Raw genomic sequence first — 20,062 nt, 5'->3', positions numbered from 1 at the left:
TACTTTTGCTCCACCATTTCACTTGCTCCATACTCGTCCTGAGTACGGTACACGTTTGCCCTTGCAGAAACCCCCGCTGGGTAAGGATTATGTCGCTTGGATTTCTTTTTAATTCCCGAGGAAAAAAAAACAAATCACGGATAAACATTTACTGCACCGACGAGCAACGGGCGAAAGGGAGTTTTATCATACCCGTGCCGTATGGTTTTGCGTTTTTAAAATTGAATCAACTGGAAGTCACGTAAAAGTTTGTAATGTTTGTTTGGATTTTTTTTGAATTTTTAAAAATTCGATTAAAATGTTAGAAAAATTGTTCAATTTTTTGACTTCGTTAAGCAAAAACTGTCCACCGTAAAGCGTAAAGCTTCTCCATTTCACATCTGATTGGTATTCAAATCCGGTTAATCTTGTTTATTTATGCTACACGAAACATACAACCGTAACGAACATCTAAAATCTTTTTTGTACGCATCAAAACAATACAATTCGGAAGGAAATCTATCCAGCTCGATGGAATTGAATTCAAGAATTGAATTCCATTACATCGAGCGTCCAATCAAACAATTTTTTTGCTCTTATAGCTATTGTACATTGGGATCGATTTTTAAATAGTTTCCACTATCAGCAATAGGTTTTTCTGTACAACTCACATTAAAACTGCAAAAGAGCTCAATTTAACTTGGATCTTATGTTCCGCCAATAGCCAAATAAGTATTTTATTGGTTGAGCAATGTTTTCGTTCAATGGTTGAAGGAGCTTTACAGTTTAGCTCAGAAGTAACTGACAGAATAGTATTTTAAATCATTTTGCATAGAAAGATGTATCACAGCATGTATTCAAACATTTGCATACCGGGCAAAGGCAAGTACTTGCAACGCTCTCAGGCAGCATAATTTATGCAAAACTGAACGCCAACCCAAATACAGCTATACAGTGGTGAATAAATTCAATTCCATGGCATTGCAGTCAATTTGCTGCTAATGTTTCTGACAGCAAGATGTAAACCCATCAGTTCAGCATGAGGATGTACGCCCCTGATGTATCTTTCATGTTATGTGAAAGTTTCCACCAGGCAAGCATTCGTGACTCGGTTTGCCACAGTTTTCCCGAATGCTGCCGGAACATCCCTGGGTGTCATAGGACATGCCCCGTGTTTCCCACCCCATGTCGCCGGCCCCGACACTTACCTGACACGTGGTGACTTCCGTGACTCCGCACACGATTCGTTGTATTCCTTCGACCCATACCTTCAGCTCCATCGCACCGAACGGGTGCCCGGTGGTAACGGGGGCACCTCCACTGTTGATGCCTTCCGGTATGGGAAGACGTCGTGTCACCGAGCGCTCCCGCAGCGTTCCGCCGTACGATGTTAACGATGATGGTTTTGACGTTTTGCCGGGAACGTCAGTCCCGGACTTCCGTTCCCGATATCGGTTCGATGAGCGCGAAAGGACGCCGTGCTCGGTCGGCAAGTTGTTTTGCGATCCGCTCTTCTTCGCGCTGTCGATGTTTTACACGTCCACCGGTATACCGGGCAGCCCGGTGATAGTCTCACTCAGTAAAATGTCGGATCGTCGCGCCGTTCTTGGTGCGGTCGTCATGAGGAACGACGGAACGGAATCGTCACGTCGTCCGTCTCGTTTGCGTTTGCTTCCGGGTGCCGGAACACACCGCACCGCTTGCCTTCTACACCGAAACACCACCGTCACACCGTCACCCTGCACAACACAAACACACTACGTTATGCCAGCGCGGGTGCTCATGTCAGGACGGGCGCGGATCATGGATCGTTCGTATGGTGCTGCCGGGTGGCGTTCGCGCTGACGACCTCCTGGATCAACATCAAGCTATATGATCTACCGGAATGGCACTCTGTGCAGAGAGGGAGAAGAAGAGAAAAAAAAATACGACATTGATGAGATGTGAGATGCATACAAAAATTATAATCTTTTGCCGCATTTTCCTTCCTGCGCTTGCTAAGTACACACACACACACACACACACACACACACACACACACACACCGATGGCGCACGGTACACGGGCGGAACCAAATCAAGGATTCGGTAAGGAAGAACCACGACACCGGACGGCGGAACGGAAAATGGAAAGAGCTGGGCAGCAAAGTGGTAATCAATTTCGTTACGCCGCACATTTTTGAGGTAAAACTGGTGGGGAGCATTCCCGTGAAAGGAAGATAGGTTTTTCATTTATTTATTTTTTCCTCGTCGCACTAATATTAGGTCATCAAGAAAGTGCTGTTGTATTTTTTTTTTGTTGGAAAGTCTATTTTTTATGTTCATATTTGACCATTTTTTAGGCCGATTTTGACAACTGTCATAAATCGTTTGACAGATCCCAGCTCAGGCTAAAATTGTATTATCTAGGATTCTTAGACTAAAACTAAAAGGGACTAAAAGACTAAAAGGGAAAATATTTTTCCCTATGAAATGACTGAAGCACGATCATTAGTCACGAAAACTGTAATGGTTGTAGAGCAGAAAATCGTTGCTGACTTTCTAGACATTTGAGTAAACCGTCATCAAGGTTTTGTTTGGTGTTTGGTCGGACGTTGTACATTATGAGTCTCTAAAATCTTGTCAAATCATTAGTTATGATTTTTTCTGACATTACATGATCCTTCAAGACTTCTATCAAATTGTATGTGCCGTGTGAGGTACTAATGTATCTACCTGCTCCTATCTTCATTATCACAAACAAATTCCGCAATGTTGCTTACATAGAAATGAGCAAAATATTACACAGATAGAAATGGAGATACTTTCTGGATCACCTAATCATTTTGCGCCTTCTAACCGCGATGGGATGACGACGAGGCGGCAACATCGCCACCTCGTAATCAGAAAATAATCGAATCGAAAACAAGAGCCCCTAACAAAAAAAAAAGCAAGGCACAAACCACCCAATCCAAACAGGAAAATCGTGATCCTCCGAGGGATTATCTATGTGCTCGCGTTTTCATTTTCGTGTTTATTATTCCCATTTTCACCAAGGATATGGAGCGATGCCGGTTGTTGTTAGCCATCCGCTTCGTATCCGTCGGTTGATGAGATCTTTCGTTCACGGTTTATCGTTCAATGAAAGTTGTACGAAATAGAATGAAAAAATAAACCAACCTTAAGCGATTAAGGTACGACGGTGAAATGGACACCTCCACAAAATTGCACCATTTGGCCGTTCGTGCCCAAAACGTAAGACGCACTCGGTGACGCATTGAAGCGCATACACAGTGAAGGAGAATTTTTGCACTCGGAACGTTGGAACATTTTGTCTGCCCTTGAGGAAAGGGTATTGAAAAATTCATCTTTTTCGGCATCTCTTTGGCCGCTTTCTCTCGCGATGACCACAGTTGCAGCAGAAAAGCAAGATCGCGCCGGCTGAAGAGATGGGGTTTTCGCACCACTCGAAGAAGAAAACCCGTAGCGGTGATATTTATTCCGTTGAATTCCGTTGCATTCCGTTTGCATTTAAGCATCACCCTGCACTTTCCAAGAAGCTTCTACACGGGCAGGGTGTGGTTTTGCATAATCATCACCCTTCATCCAGCGTACATCCTTCGGCCCACCGAAAGCCGCGTACTGGTCGCGGTGCATTTAAAATGCATTCAGCAAGGCGCAGAAGGCGAACCTGAGAAATGGGTTCCGCAACGTCCGAACGATAGAGCAGCCCCTTTTCTGTGGCCCGAATGCATCGCATTGCGCTGCATTCTACCGTACACAATGCGTTTAAATGCGAACGAGCTTTGCGCGAGCGGTATGTGTGTGGTTTTGCTACGGAACGGCTGCATCGTGCGTTCCCCACCCGCACACAGAACGCGCCCTCACGGAAGAAGGGTTGGTTCTTGTTACATTTTTTTCTCGCTTCGTCCCCACGCCAAAGAAGTCTTCAAGAAACCCGAACAGGTACGGGTCTATTTCTTGCGGGGAAACAGCAAAGCGAAGGAAACAAACCTGGAACGTGGAACTAAAAACCGTTCCGCCGGTTTTCGTACTGTCACACACGGTCACATGAGAATGAGAAAAAGCGCGCAGGGCACCGGGTAGTCATCAGGTTTGCAATGAAGTTGAATGCGAAACACCAACATGTCTGGGAAAGGCGCGAGAGCGCTCGAAACATTTCATGCGAGAGAGAGCTTTATTTGCGATAATTACATACAACGAAACGTAGCGGGAATGCCTCGGAAACAGTTCTTTCGGTTTGCGGAACCAGAGATGAGGGTAATGTTTGAAAAAGGGAAAACGGCTAGAGAAAATAGTCGGAATAGCCTACAAGGCATCCCTCGCGTACCGTCCGTTACATTCGTAACCATTTCGGAAAGCGCACCGTCGTGATAGTGGCTTCCGCAATAGCGGCAGTAGTTGTCGCGGTAGATGATTATGCTGTGCCCCAACACACCATCGTGCATGCTGTTGTTTTCGCTAGCGTAGCAGCCTTTAGGCACACAGGCGCTGCAAGATTACGATACTCGTTTGCAACTGTGTGCATGATTTGCTACGGCCAGGATACAAAACTGTGCGGTGCACACAATGGCAAAAGGACATCCCAGTGTGTAGTATGTGTTTGCGGTTTGCATAATGGAGAAAGTTAGATGAATGTAGCATAATAACAGTTAACCACAGCTGTTGCAAAGTTTGCTGCTTTGAAAAGAGCTCGCAAGGACACACGATTCAATTAAAATTACCGTTGGTCCGGTGGTAGTACACGCTCCAAGATGCAAAAAAACAAAAACAATCTCTGGAGTATCTATGTTAACGTAAATTTTACCCAAAGTTCATGAGACACTCCGTTCCAAAGTTAAAGCCAGAAAAGCGAAGCAGTGTTGCACTGCTCCAAGCAAGAGCTTATAACTTCAAACGTGATTATTTCACAACCGTGTTCCATTAAAATTGATAGAAGGAGTTCAAAATATGATACGTAAATAAAAACGCTGTACGAGGTAATGAACACTACACAATTTTTCTTGTTTCGTAAAAAAGTGATTCTTCGGCGTCTTTCTTCAAAGCTAAATATTGCAAACACTGCAGTGTTTCGCGAACGCAATGTCGCCGTGCAATGTCACAATGTACATACGGTTCCTACATAAACATATCCACAAGGAAATCGATGGTGCTGAGATTCATGCCGAAAGTTTTGAGTTGGGCTGAGAAAGAGCTGTAACAGTTTGCAATAGCCACTGCGCACGATAACAGAAAGCCTGCCCAAAATTAAGGGAAAATTATTGATTTTGTTTTTCAGCGATGTGGTCTCACGATACGTCAGCGTGACCTCGCGCGGTACCTCGTCGCACCAAGTGTAGCGACTGAATATTTGTAGCCGGAAAACGGTGGAATAGACATACGTATTTCATTTTTGTCACACATTTAGTTATCATAATATTATGTACGTAATTATCTTTACAATAAATCTTACAATTAATTTTATTTTACGTCAGCATAGTGCACTAAAGTCCCTTAAAAAACATTGGTAGCGCTGGTATGAATTTCGCAATGTATTTTTACGTTCAGAAATTACTGTTCTACCCATATAACACTTTGAACGTAAAAGTAATAAATACATTAAAAATATCGCATTTATTTTATTACATTTCTTTTACCCTTGCAAACGAAGTTCATCAAGATAATCAACCTTCTTTTTGCTATAATCCGTACATGCAAAATCAGATAACCTTATAAGTGGCGTGCGTTGCTAACCTCATTAACTTTCTACCCTCATTTTCTTAAGCTCGTTACTTCCCATAACCCGCGAAGGTCCCGTCACACAAGCGCTGACGAGCTCAATGTGAGACTAATTTCTTATCGTAACCGAGTTCACACTCAGTCTGAACTCGTAGCCGAAGTGGGGTGCTCTTCTTGCAAAGGACATTAGCATTGGCAGATGTGACAAATGGGAAGCCGGTGTAAGTGATGAAATTAATTTTGCCGGCAATTAATTTTGTTTCAACTGAAACACGTACGTGCTTTGAGCTTTTTCTTGCGTGTATGCCGAAAAGGAAGCACATTATTTATCGTGAGAGAAAAGCAGCATACAAAAATCTTACGGCAAGGTACAGCTAGGGTACAGAGTTAATACTTCAAGCTTGATCGTGCACAATAGAATGGGTGCCAGCATAAGCATGAGGCATATTTTTCACCAAACCACCAAAAAGGTTTGGTGAAACATCTTTGCAGCATGTTTTGGGGCAGATAAGGTCCGATCGTACCCGATACTATCCGATTGAATAATGTTAGCGAAAAGTTGTTTGTGCAAGGACACGCAAATGCTAATCTCGAGGGATGCTAAATGGTTCGGTGTTTACATCAACATACACGTGATTTATTATGCAGACAAACGAGAACCATCGATGAGCGAACGCACTCGACACACAATGGAACTCCCCGTCTACCCACGTAACGCCTGCTAAAACTTTCCAAACATATTTCTTGGGAATGGAAGAATCCGTAAATTTGCTTTGTTTGCAACAGATACACGTCGAACAGTGCCACCGCGCAGCAAGACTGCTTCAGGATGCGGTCCATAATTGATACAACACCGTCGAGAAGCGTGTTGACATTTATTAACACACATCATTACATTCGCCGGTACGCCGTGTAACGCAAACAGGCGAGAGATAGCGCCAGTGAAGCATATTCCTCATTTTCCCAGGCGAGATGGGGAGAGCATAAATTTGCCAATGGCATGCAATGCCGAGTGATTGACAAACCTTTTCCCACATAGCAATCGCAAGTCATTCGTCTCACTCGATCGAAACATTATTCTGCCACTAACCGACCGAAGTTCTGATGCCGTATATCGGCATCTCGGCAAGAAGGAAAATCCGACCCGTTTGCACCAAAGCGTACAATGAGTAATGAGAACCTGGAGCAACAAAAAAAAACATATCAGTGACAAAAACCGATTGTGGTGAAGATGCCCTACCTTACGGCTTAAAATCGTACCTTATACGTACAGCGGTTGGACATGAAGATACGAAGATCTTGATTGATTTCGTTCGATTTCCTGCAGTTATGAAACAGCGGAAATATTTCAAAACCAACCACGCTCGGTAGGCGGACGGCAATGCGAACGAATCAATCGATCAATCGATCGAGCAGCGAAAAACAAATGGATCAATGTCGGCCGATGTTTACCGCTCTACCGGGGCCGAGCTACGATGAAATATTGCCTCCTATTTACCTTGGCATTAGTATCACACCCTCCCTCTGGCACAACGGGAATCGGCAAAGCGTGCGTGCGTTTCCATCCTGGGGGAAGCTTTCAAGAAAACAGGGGGCATCCTAGTCTGGCTGGAAGCTATCAAATCTCGAATCTACAGAACCTAAAATTTGCGTGAAACTTGGGCAGAAGAAGGCCCACCGCCCATACCGCCGCCCAGGGTTGATAAGATGCTTAAGATAAAGGGAGCTTTGGTTCGATGCTGAAACAGAAGCAAACACGTGGGCTGTGCTGTGCTGTGTCGTCGTCAGCCGTTGCGAGAAGGTAAAACATGTGCATGATTAATTTATGTGATTGAGCACAACACAACACATGGTTCTGAGGTTCTGAGGTTCTGAGGTTGCGATTGTAAATGGGAAGGAAGGATCGGTGTGTAGCTGAGCTTGTATCGATTATTCGTAAGCAGAAAATGAATTTGCGGTTACACGCACTTGGGATCCGATGTTCTTTTCCACAAAATTGACTCCAGCTCGTACGAAAGAAATCATCGCTTTGGGCGGTAAACGATAGCAAACATATCGAGGTATGTTATTTCTCCAAGGTTTCTCTCGTTTAACTGCTGCTGTCAATATGAATCTAAATGATTTGAATGTTTCCCGGAAGAGAACATTATGGTACTGTCATGATACCCCGTAAGCTATTTCAGCTCGTGCCTGCCAAACGAAGATATCGAAAAAGGGCCATTCTCCGAAATAAAAAAGAGCATTTTCTTCATCATGTGAAACTTCATTGTACCGGTCTCGATTCTAATTTACTGTCATTAACTGGGAAAAACCCCCGAGAGCCAATATGGAACTCAGCATATGTTCATTTTCTAATGTGCCATTATGATAAAAGGGAACAAAGAGTACACCATTCTGCCATACCATCATCATTGTGCGATGATATTCGGGCAAAATTTTGCTTCCGTTCGTCTTGCGCAGGGAACATAATATCCGCACAAAATTGCTGAAAAGCTTGTCATTTTAGATTCGAAATGGAGCAAAACTGCGACTGTGATCCTTTCGGTTGTAGGACTCCTTCGCTTCTAGGACCCCGTGCCACAGTCCGATCCCTTCACGGCATATGACATTCGATGACACAGCCTCCGGATACACGCCCGTGTAAGGGTAGTCTACACCACGAGCATAAGACACACCCAACTGACACAAGCGCAGGGCGGCTGCCGCCAGCACCCTACGCTTTACACCATCCACCGAGATAGTGTCACACTATTCGCTCATCCACAGCATTGCACACATTCTTCAAGAGCCCGACAATACCACAATTCCCGGAATATCTGCACAAAACATGTCTGTCTATTCGCCTTACGGTGGATGATATTTTTCGTCCCCATGCGCTACCAAAAACTGGCCCTGAAATGGGGGAATCCCACTGTCCAAACCTTCCCATCGCCGATACCCTCGTCAGACACGAGACTCGTCAGTGGAGCGCAATTTTTCATCCGTCCATTTCGGGCACTGGAATTGCAATGCACGGGGCTTCTACGCGGTGACAACGGGACACATAAAACTTGTCAGTTGGATGCTTTCCAGATGGATTTCTGAAGCCCAGTTTCTTTCGTACGCTTCAGCCCGTTCCGGAGCAGCTGGGTTTGACGTGGAATTTCGATTTTGATACTATTTTCCCACTACTACTTTCGCTGTTCTGGCCATTTCCACATTTTGACGCGACGGACACTCGTTGCCGCCGTACAGGACGAAAAGTGGGCTAGAGCTCGGTTTTATAGTGTGTGCTTCACATTTTTTATCTTATTCAATTTTTCATTGCGGTGCGGATTTATGTCACCCGTCGATTATCCTTACCTAACTTCGGTTCGTTTGTCGTTTCCTGCCGTAAAACGATTATGGTTGAATTCTTTTTTATGGGAAGCGAAAAACGTGTATCCCTTTTGCAGGATGGGATGATGTTTCGGCGAAATTAATCCTTTTAAGTAATAGCATTTTTATTGCGATATTTTTCCAATGTCCTCCTTCATGACCTCTAAACAAACTGTAAAAAGTGTCCATCATTTTTGAGAAAAAGTTGTGTGTAGTATTGGATAATAATACATTCCGTCAAGCAATATGACAGAATGACCCATTTCTAATAATTGGATTTTTGGCCAGTTCCTTACTCTACAACTTCTATCAAAGAACCAAAGAAAGAAGAACAGATATAGTAATTTCCTTTTAGATCTCTATCTAACAGTTTCAATATTCGCAGTAGCAATACTTTTGTTTGAAGGGGTCACCTTAAACCACTAATTAATATTACCGAATTACCTCATCCTTTTCTTCAAACAAGAGCATTGACAACTCAACAGCAGTTGCGCATCAAAGTTGCAGGTTACGTAACGCGCGCATTTAGCAGAAAAAATGATTCAATTCCATCATCTCGATAAACATTTACTCTTTGGCTTGACCCGCCCGTTCGCTATTTCGCTCCTCCGTTTGACCCGTTCGTTCGAAACTATCTGCCGTTTTCCAGCAAGACCAATTTTCACACCCACTTGTTTTCTTCATGCAAAAAGTTGCTCCACTCGGTGATCGGCTATCGGAGCACTGCAATGACGATGACTTTTGTGATCGATGACGATTGATTTGCAAATGAGAGTGTATCAGCAGCAGGGTAGCGATTGAAACCAGAGTTCTACTTTCTTGCGTTGCCGTCTGTTGCATGGCTTCGGAGCAGAAGAGGAAGTTTTTTTTATTGAGTTTCCGTGATTTCCATGAATGGTTTCCGATGCCAGCAGTACCTTCTTGCTACCGTTCCTTTCGAGAGGATAGGAGCAAAGTATAGGAGTTGATGGGATAACAAAAACAGTTAGGCATAGTTGCTTTCATTCGATTTTACTCGCCAATCTGGATCAGTTTGCAGGAAAAATTAGCTGTTTACTGTTGAATATGAAAACTTCGAAACATTATATATAAATCAATTACACTCGTAGGATTATCTATTCATTCTGAAATATTTCTGTTATGGTTCATTCAGACAGTAAGCGAATCTTTTCAATACTTGTTAATGTGAAACATAAATCTTACACTTTAAAGGTTCATTTTGCAATGGAATTATAATAAAAAAGAATAGCACAATATTTGTATTCTGTAAACTAAATTTCCAAACTGCAAAAACAGGTACTAATATAAAATATATTTCTTTCTACAATTGATAAAAAAAAATAATTCTCGGATAATAATGATAAAATAATGTTGTATACACTCAAATTTACGTACTAAAAATAATGCTAGATTGAGTTCCATTCTCAAGGAATGATTTTTCTACGTCCTCTACTGAAACGATCACTTCGCGTTAGGAAAAGCTAACACTCACGTGACGCTAAGTAAACGAGGGCGTGCTTGCCATCTTTACACGCTACGAAAACATTCATTAGTAGAGCTTACGCTGCGATAGCACAGCAGCACACCATTAATCGCCAACTGCTCTTTTCACACGAACAGACGTACGAATGATCCCGAAAAATAAGTAAACAAACCAGTTACAGATTATTACGGACCATAAAAAAACCCATCCAGTCAGCCTTTCCACTGACGTGCTCCCACGGGATGTTGCTTTTATTTCATAGCGCACACAGCAGCCATGCTCTCGTAATACCCAGCGACGCACAGCAACAGGTTGCAGCGCTGGATGCCAACATAGACTGCAGGCATTCGCTCCAAAAAGATAAATATACTGACGACCAAAGGCAAACGCCCGGATTGAAATATATTCCACCTCCAAACCATACCGGTTGACATATGGTTTGCCTTTCTTTCGCACAGTCTTCCCGGCAAGACGGTCGGCGTGTACTTCCAGTCGCAAAATCGCGACCCAACCGTCGTGTGCGAGAGATGATATCTTATAACGTTACCACGCGCCAAAGCCTTCTCGCCCATCAAGCATTAAGGATAATCGTAGAATATACACACACGCGCGCGCGCGAATAATAGATAAGGGGTTGCGCAGGCACCCCCTGGTGGCAGGTTGCGCGTGTATTTCATTTACCATGCGAAGCTAAGCTTATAAAAGATAGCTCACCTTTTTTCTTGCAGAAAGTCAAACACCAAGGTAGGTACGGTACGCGAAGCAAAGTTCTTACGCGAGCTGGAATCCGTACAAATTTTCCAGACCCTATGAAGAATAGGGTTGCCGTTGCGGAGACGACACGAGCTAGCGAGATTCATAAATTTCTCATGGACTGACCCGGTTGACAAATCACGGGTGTTAGCGTAGAGTCATTCTAATCCGGTTCATAAATATGCTCTCCACGGTCGGTGCCAGTACCTGTGTTCCTGGTCGAAACACCCGGCACCGGCTTGCAATGGCGCAAAGGGTGAGACATTATCTTTGCTTCAATGTACAACAGAACAACACGTGAACCTCGCACGACAGTTTGTGAGCCATGAAATGTTAGACAGGGTTTGCTAAGCAACGCCACCAGGAACCATTTTGCCCGTTTAAATTCATTTCATATGCGGGCGATACACATCGTTAAGGTTAATAAAATATAGCTGAATTTCACAACAGGTTTTTTAGAAAATTCTCTATGGAATTACGATGATTTCACTATCCGTATTTCAGGATGAGAAGACTACATTTTTGTTGAAATTTATATATATTTTTTTAAATTCTTTAGAAAAAACTGTGCGGAAGTAATTTGATAAAGAACAGAGTGAAAATAAAACCAATGTTTTATTAATAATAAAACCAAGGTTTAATAATAATTTCATGAAGGTTTCAATTAGTAGCTCGATATTTACCCTGATATTGACAGATGCAATTAAAATTTTAGCTTTTTATCTATTAATGAACTATTTGTTAGTCTTAGCTTGCCTTGCCTGTCACTGACTGTCAAGTGATTTATTCACACAACTAAAAAATAACCGGTTCGTGATCATATAAATTTTTAATTTGTGTAATAATGGCTACACTGGCAAAATTAATGTAAACATTAAAAATGACGAACTTGCAAACAAACAAATTAAATTATTAATAACGATTATGGCATTGTATCAAAAGTATCAGAATTTTAATTAAATGAAAAGAAAATTTTAATTAAACGAACAATTATAATAGAACACGACAAAATAACAATTCTGGACAATGCTTTTGTCAAAGCAATGGATTTTTACTTAAAATGTAAATGTTAAACAAGTCAATTGAAAAGTACTGAAGACCCCTGTGATATCAAGCACCACACACCTATTCGGTAGGAAAAATTGTTGCTTTGGATAAAACAATGAAACACAGGAGGTAGAGAAGCTGTACCGAACAAAAAAGTATGGTTTTCCTTTCTTTGGCTAGACTCTGTGGACTGCACAATGGCATCAAATACACAATGCGACAGTACAGCTTTACCCGTGTCATCGCGTTCGCGGTGATCGTTCAAATCGTACTTCCGTTTCATATTTTTCACCCATTCATCGAAGGAAATATTTCTTCTCGCAGGTGAAACACTATTTCACCACGATCCATCCGAGGTGACAGTATCATCTGCCTTGGGGGTCCATTTCCTGCGACACGTGTGGATGCCCACAAAAAAAAAGAATTCACTCCAATGTACAAAATTCTATGCTACACCAGTAGAGATTTCGCACAGTATGCTGTAGCGGTCATCCTTTTGTTAGTGCTGTCAGCTTTCAGTGCGGTTGGTTAGTTTTTTGTCATAGTTTTGCGTAGAAAAAGTGGAAGTAATAGTGGAACTCTTTCCCAGCACGAGTCGAGCTTTGTTCCGGTTCGTAATATTTCACACTTTCGCACGAAACATTCACGCTTATTTCGGAACGATGTTTCTCCATCACTCTGAGGTAGTGTCCACCATCAACGCCCTGCTGGGAAAGGATCAAAACATTGGTGTTCGAAAGGCTTTCCCGGGGGCGGAACAAAAGCACAGAACAAAACCCCAAAATCGTAGAGCAAACGATTCCCGGCGCCCTCACTTTGGAGTAATCAGTACTCTAAATTGGAAAACCGGGATGTACATGTAGCAAAACCACCCTCAGTGCGATGCTTTCGCACCCCCATTTGCACAAACGAACGAGCGGGGGGAAAGGTCAATCTACATTTTTTCCTTGTGTCCTTTTTCCTCGTACGTGCGAGCCAACATACGGTGGCAGTAAGTTAGTAGCTTAGCATAAATCTTGCTTTAACGATTTATGGAGATAGCTTGGCCACCATATTGAGTCGTTAAAACCTAACGCCTTCATTCTGTCTAAGCCCCAAACCACTTGCAAAGTTTACAGTGCGGTCCACACTGCGGACGGGAGGGCAAAATGTGTCCGAATGTCCTTCGGGGGCCATAACCCGTTTGCTCCCGGTCGCACGTAATGGATTGTGTGGCTATTCCCCTTTTTCCCCCGTGACGATCATCCTTAAAAAAAAGGGTCCACCAAGCGGGAAAATTATCTAGTGTCGCTTACATCTGCACAACGATACGGTTGAACAATTGGAACAGAATTTCCATTACCATTCAACGCCATTTTCCGTGCAAGAACCCCAGGCGGAGGGAAGCGAAAGCGCAAAGGAAAATAATGGAAAAGTGCTCGAGAACGTTCGTAATCTACTCACCAAAATATTAGTGGCTTAATCCGGTTTTGCGCTTATCCAACCGCCCCCTGCCCCGATAAACCGCTCACGGTGACCACACAATCACCCCGGGCACGCCGGGATGAGATGGAAAAGCCCAGCAACATTCTCGACTTTCTGGCGGTCGGATGGTACGGTGGGCACGAAAGTTTGCGGCCAAGTTTGAAAAAATAAGGAAGCAAAATGAAGCGACCCCTAGCGCTTGAGAACGAGATTTACTAGGTGGAACGGTATAAGGCCGGCACCGGTACCGGTGCCGGTGAGTTAAGGAAGCAAATTTTTCACAGCTCGCTGTGAATAAATAGAACCAGCGAAGGCAGGGCGCAACCACCACTTCGGAACGAAAGCGAAAGGATGGACGGATAATTTATTCTTTTCAAAGGCTAAACAGACATTCACGACTACGGTGGGACATGGAAATTGTTTTCGTGAAAAGTTTCGGTCTCGGCATTTGCCATAACTAATCAGCCACAGCCGAATGAACGCCACGGAACGCTTTTCCTACCGGCCAAACAGGTTTTCGTGTTTATCTTTTTATGTAAATATTTTGCTAAACAGTGGTGATTGGGGAATAAAACAAAAGAGTTTCTTTTTGAATTCCTTGAGGTATTTAAAAAAAAACAGGTGAACAGATAAACATTTCTAATAACATCTCAATTTCCAAATAGGTAAATGTAACGCGGTCCAAACTTTGCGGTTATGGTTTCACAGCAATTACTACGAATTGGTAATAAAAATCTTGTGTTTTTTTTTTGTAGCGCCAACATAAACATAACCCATTTTCCTTTGAAATTCATGACACATGTAGAACACACCGAACAACTCGACTGACGGAGATAATAGCCACAGTGCCGTACTATCGCACAGGAGCGCCGGTCCGTTTGTTTCAATAACGAAAAAATCTCAGCTCCCAACAGCAGCAATTCCTTATTCATGATATCATCCCGGTTTTGACTGGTGGTGCAGCAAACGAAACGAACGAAGGAGGAGAAGGAATGTACAACTTCAACATGTGCAGTATGCATATTTCATTCGAAAAAAGGAAACATAAGAAATGCTATGCTGTTTACACCGCCAGGAGGTGGATATTGGCCACTGTACGGACGCATACAAACGTGGGAAGAAAGTGGAGAAACCCGGCTTGAAATTAATACATGGTACATACTTTTGCCAGGGTCGTCTGGTATCAACGACGAGTGATAATTGATTCTGCACACAAAAGCACGTACGTTTCCCGCTCGCTGGGCTTCGGTTTGCATATGCGTGCATTCGAACACACCAACACACCAACACACACACACACACCGAGGATCAGTGTGGATGTGTGTAACAAAAAAGGGGGGCGAAAAACTTTTGCCATCACGATCCAAAAGGGCATACGGAATGATGGTGGGAAACCAACCGAGAAAGTTGACCACATCGTAGTCCCCTGTTGCTGATGCTGGACTCTGGACACACTGGACTCCATAAATTGGCTAGCATCATAGCGCAACCACTTTACAGGGTCTGCTTTGGAACCGTTCCCAGGGCGGTAAAAGCATTTCTTCCACCGGCCTAAATCATGCTGCTTGGTTCAAATGCTTATATCATCGTACGGAGGGACAACCCAACGTTGACACCCGTGATGAAATTTGACCCACTACTAAGGAAGTATTGGTAAAGCTCCAAAAGCTCCTGGCAGCAGTAACCACACGGCACCCGAACGGATGAAAAAGGAGACATGTGTTTTATCTATCCATTCATCCATCCATTCCACGACTACGCAGACCCACCGTCTCACGTCTCCGGCCTGGCAAGAGATCAACTGTGAAGGATGCTTTTCCCTCGTATGAATCAACAGCAACACTCTTGGCTGCATAGTTACTTTTATCGACTTGGTTCAGGCTAGCCTACCCACGACCACAAATCTGCTTGAGAGCTTGAGATTTGTTGAAGCACAACGACAAAAAAAAAGCGAAATACAAACATCGCACAGCCAATATTCATTCCTTTCGTTAGTCCTAGAAAGTGATAGCTAAACCCATCGTATCATTTCGGAGCCCCGTGTGTGTGAGTGTGTGTGTGCTTATCATCATATGCTCGGTGACATCATGCCTTACCCCCTCTAACTGCCCTCGCTACGACCATGTTGTTTGATGAGAGTTGATTGAATATTGACGCCCTGCTTCAAATTGCGTCCGGGCCTGATGCTGATGCTGTGTTAATTCACTTTGCGACTTTTTTTTTGTCGCTGGTGGAAGCTGTTTATCTCGGTGCTTTATCATTATGGCGCAGACTTTAACGACAATGCCTGAACATTTATACGAAGCGCTGCTTGTGCAGTACAAATAATCGCACCGGGAAATTCGTTGGCATACGATAAAAGTGCTTACCGATATGAGGGTGGTAAAGGTTATATTATTTATATTTTGATCCACTCTGTTGGACTATGGCAGTAAATCATGTCCCCGTTTTTGTGAGGGAATTTTCGACGATCTCTTTTTTGTGAGGGAATTTTCGACGATCTCTGCGAATACTATCGCACGGAAACGGCTCGTATTGATTGCCATCATCTGCTAAAATACATGTATCGGATAAGGATTTAGCAAGAAATAAGAAATGAAGAAAGTTTAAAACGTCATCCGGTGAAACAACTGTGCAAATATCGAACGATACGGTTGAAACCAGGATATGTCATCCAGAATGAATTCTTTGTATCGATAACCAAATCTAACAATTTCATGAATAAATTGTGTTATTAAAAATTTGCAGCACGTTTTATTGAATTGCAAGATACGTACGAAGAAACATTTGTTCCCATTTTTAGGAAACGAAAAACACGAGCTATGTTTAAGGCAAAAGCTGTTTTATTGGAAGAAATAAATAAATAATAAACACGAGCTAAGTGAAACAATTTAATTTATCTTCTGTTCTGACATCTTCATTCATTCCTGCTCATTTTAGGATATGATTGCTTCCGACTTTCAATTCAGTGGCAATGTATTTCAATTAAATGTAGCGAGTTTATATTCATAGCCCATAGTGGTTATGATTACAAACGTCAAAATTAAATTAAAAAAAAAAACAACCCCAAATTATACCTCCTATTTATTACAATATTTCGCATGATGTAATGCATAAAAATGTCTACCTTGTCAAAAAATATCGCTCACTGCTCCTAAAATATGTCGATGTCGAAGATGCACAAGTGCCCTTTCTTTGGGTGTATATACCGAGCAGCTGAAGGTTGATCACGGTTTAAGACGCTTCGGCAAACATTTACAAACGACCTGCGCTCACAACCCAACCTCGAGAAACTTCACTGATGCGCATGCAACAACTGCATCAGCTACCGTGAACCAACGACTTTACACACCGTATTAGCACTGTGACCCCGTTTGGCTTGTGTGATATCCCAAACCTGGGGCGATACCACGCCCGGAAACACCGTACCCTCCTCCATTCCGTAACGCAAGCACGACGGATATAATCATCATCTTCTCCATGCAACATCCATACGCAAACTCACTCACACGCACGCAGGCAGTTGTCACACAAAACATTCGTCGCTGGGTGCAATTGCAGCCAACAGGAAGGCACTGTTTTCCGACGGTTGACAGACGGAAAAGTTTTCGCCCTCCCCATACCGTTACCGTCCAGATAATCCAGCGATGAGAAGCTTCTGCCGAGTGTGTACCGTCGTGATGGATGGTAAAAATAATGAAACAACTCCCCACGACCGATGAGAAAACAAGCGCCATACCCGAACGCAATTTTCCCTGCCAAACGTGCACCTTTTTGCAGTCAGCAGCAGAAAGGGCGGTACGGTATAGTTTAATGGCAACAATGTGGCAACACACACATGCTCAGCTCGTCCCGCTTCCAACCGTTGGCGTCCCGTGCGCATAACGGGCTTTCCACGTGGATGCACAAGGATCGGAGATCACGATCCGTATGTGAGCGCCACTTCCTGGACCCACTATCTAATTCACCAACCGTGTCTCCCCCCCCCCCTTCCACCCATAATCGCGATGGGTTTTATGCTGATAAATTGCGAGCACCATAATGGCGGTGACGTGTGCGGAGAGAAGCGCATTGTGCGATTCAAATCTCAAACGGAGCGACAGAATGATGACAATAACAAGAGGATTTGCGATGGCACTGTTAATGTTGGTGGGTGGAGGGCTGGGGGGGGAGGTGAGCCACCCGAAACGGAAAGAAGCGGTGGGAAATTTGCAAAAGAAACAGTGCCACAGCATAGGTGTGAAGCTTGCATATGTGGGTGTATGGGGAGAAAAAAAGGTTGCGCCGTGTGTTTCTATCGTGTCCGGAAAAGTCACGGTGTGTGTGTGTGTGTGACTGAGTTGGCAAAAATAGGAGAAGGAAAAAAAATCATCAACCCTCTGGTAGCCATACATTGTGTGGTGAAAGGGTATAAGGGTCGTCTAGCCGGGGATCTTTATCTTCCTAGTGCTATTACCGCGTTTGCTAACCGGCGTTAATATATAGAAATGGGTCAGGCCCACGCACAACACTATTCCACACTTTCACGAAATGGTTTCAGTTTCACCGCATACGGTACCGAATTTTCATCCTATCTGCCTTCAGCTTCCTTTTGTTTTACCTATCCCGCTCGGTCGCACCGTCTCTTTCGTTCCTTCTTTCCTTCAATTTGTACGGTTTAGCCGTAAAGATTCATTTTGCTTTCCCCACTACAGGATAGCAGCAGCAGGTGGAAAACTTTTACCCAAACACAAAACCCATTGCGCTCCCCGTGTGGCGAAACAAATCGTTCAACAGCTCACGGTAACACACCCCAACAGTAAGGGGAAAGCCTTCCGCGAGTGACGAAAAGTTACTTCAGCTTAAGCGCAACATATGGAGCAAAAGTTTCGGGTGATGCTGAGGAGAGAACAAAAATTTACAGACCTCGCAGACGCTGCTGCGGGCATATCCAGGACGAGACAGCATGCGTGTGCGCCGTCTTGCGAACGAGACGAAGTCAATTTCGGTTCCCTTCTACCAACTCCAACAGCGAGATGGCGAGCAGCGCGCACGTGGCGAAACGTTGCTAGTATCACCTTCAAGTTGTGCGCCGATGTGTGTGGCGCTGTTGGGTTCATTGTGCCTTTGCGAGGCAAGTAAAGTTACACCCTCCCACTAATCAACGGAAAGCCACACTTATGCTGGAGTCGGCCAAATAGAAATAGATAGCCGGTACAGCAGAAGAACACCACAAATACCTCATTATGCTGGACAGTGCAGAAGCGAAAACTTTAACTTCGCGAATATGTTTGGGGAAAAGCTAAGAAAATGGGTTTGCTTTAAACGTTGGCCAGCTGAGAATGGAGCTGGCGTTGTGTCCTGCGCAAATTTGCTACCCACACGCACACAAATTATGCGTACGAACTCCGCAACAATCGATCTTCTTCTTTAGCGTGCGTTGTCTGCGGAAGTGCCCGCGCCATGTCTAAGGTACGTTTTGGGGGGCGTAATGTAAGGAAACTAATTAAATGAGATTTGCTTCCTGCCCATGGTGGATTGACTGGGTGGATGTGAAAATCTGAACCTCACGAAGTAGTAGCGCTTAACTTGGAATGTGTTTCTCGTCCCGCTAACGTTCATGGCGCGAAACTTGAAGTATTCTGATAGAACCGACCTAGATAGACCTAAGGAACACTAATTGTGCGTTCTATCCTTGCGTTGAGAACGATTCGCTATTCTCTTCCAGCGCGAAGTTATACCTTCCCGGCATCACACCAACCTGGCCGGTGAACCGTTTTTCGATCTCACTCAGGTGGCCCTGCTGGGTGACGACCTGGCGGCGATTACTTCAGCCAAACCTGTCATCATTATCGTCGTCATCTTCAGCGCTACTGAAGCTAGTCAGTTCATTGCGGCCTCCCGCACTTTCTCTCGCCAGTACTGTCTCCGTGGTCGCCGTTCGGTGCAGCTCAAATTAAACCGAACGGCAACAAACCTGGTGGAAAACCCGTGCCCCTTGGGGGTGGGAAACTCTTGTCGAGTGCGCTCCCGCCATTAGCGTGTGTAGTCCATCGTCGCCGCCACCGTTGTTGTCATATGACCGACCCGGTTAGATGTCATTAAAACGAGCAAACGTGCAGGATAACGACTACGGTGATTGCTTACCCGGTTGCACAGGACACACACTCGCACTCGCACACTGTTGTTGGATGTTGGCATGACAATTGCTAATGTCTTTTGTTGTCGGCGGGAGGAGACAAAAAGGGAAAACTTTGTACCGAGCCCCATCGGCGATGGCAAG

At 44.0% G+C, this 20,062-nt stretch overlaps 1 protein-coding gene across 1 annotated transcript in view; it reads right to left on the bottom strand.

Annotated features, from left to right (window-relative positions):
- The window catches only part of LOC128309514 (transcription factor mef2A), a 92,248-nt gene that overhangs the window by 49,202 nt on the left and 22,984 nt on the right, over positions 1 to 20,062 (bottom strand). The window contains exon 2 of the mRNA XM_053045921.1: positions 1,188 to 1,870. Within this exon, the coding sequence (XP_052901881.1) occupies positions 1,188 to 1,259 (72 nt within the window). The 5' untranslated portion in view covers positions 1,260 to 1,870. The remainder of the gene's footprint in view (positions 1 to 1,187; positions 1,871 to 20,062) is intronic.

Source organism: Anopheles moucheti, chromosome 2 (genome assembly GCF_943734755.1).
Source record: "Anopheles moucheti chromosome 2, idAnoMoucSN_F20_07, whole genome shotgun sequence".
Taxonomy (NCBI): domain Eukaryota; kingdom Metazoa; phylum Arthropoda; class Insecta; order Diptera; family Culicidae; genus Anopheles; species Anopheles moucheti.
This window is presented reverse-complemented; position numbering and strand designations above follow the sequence as displayed.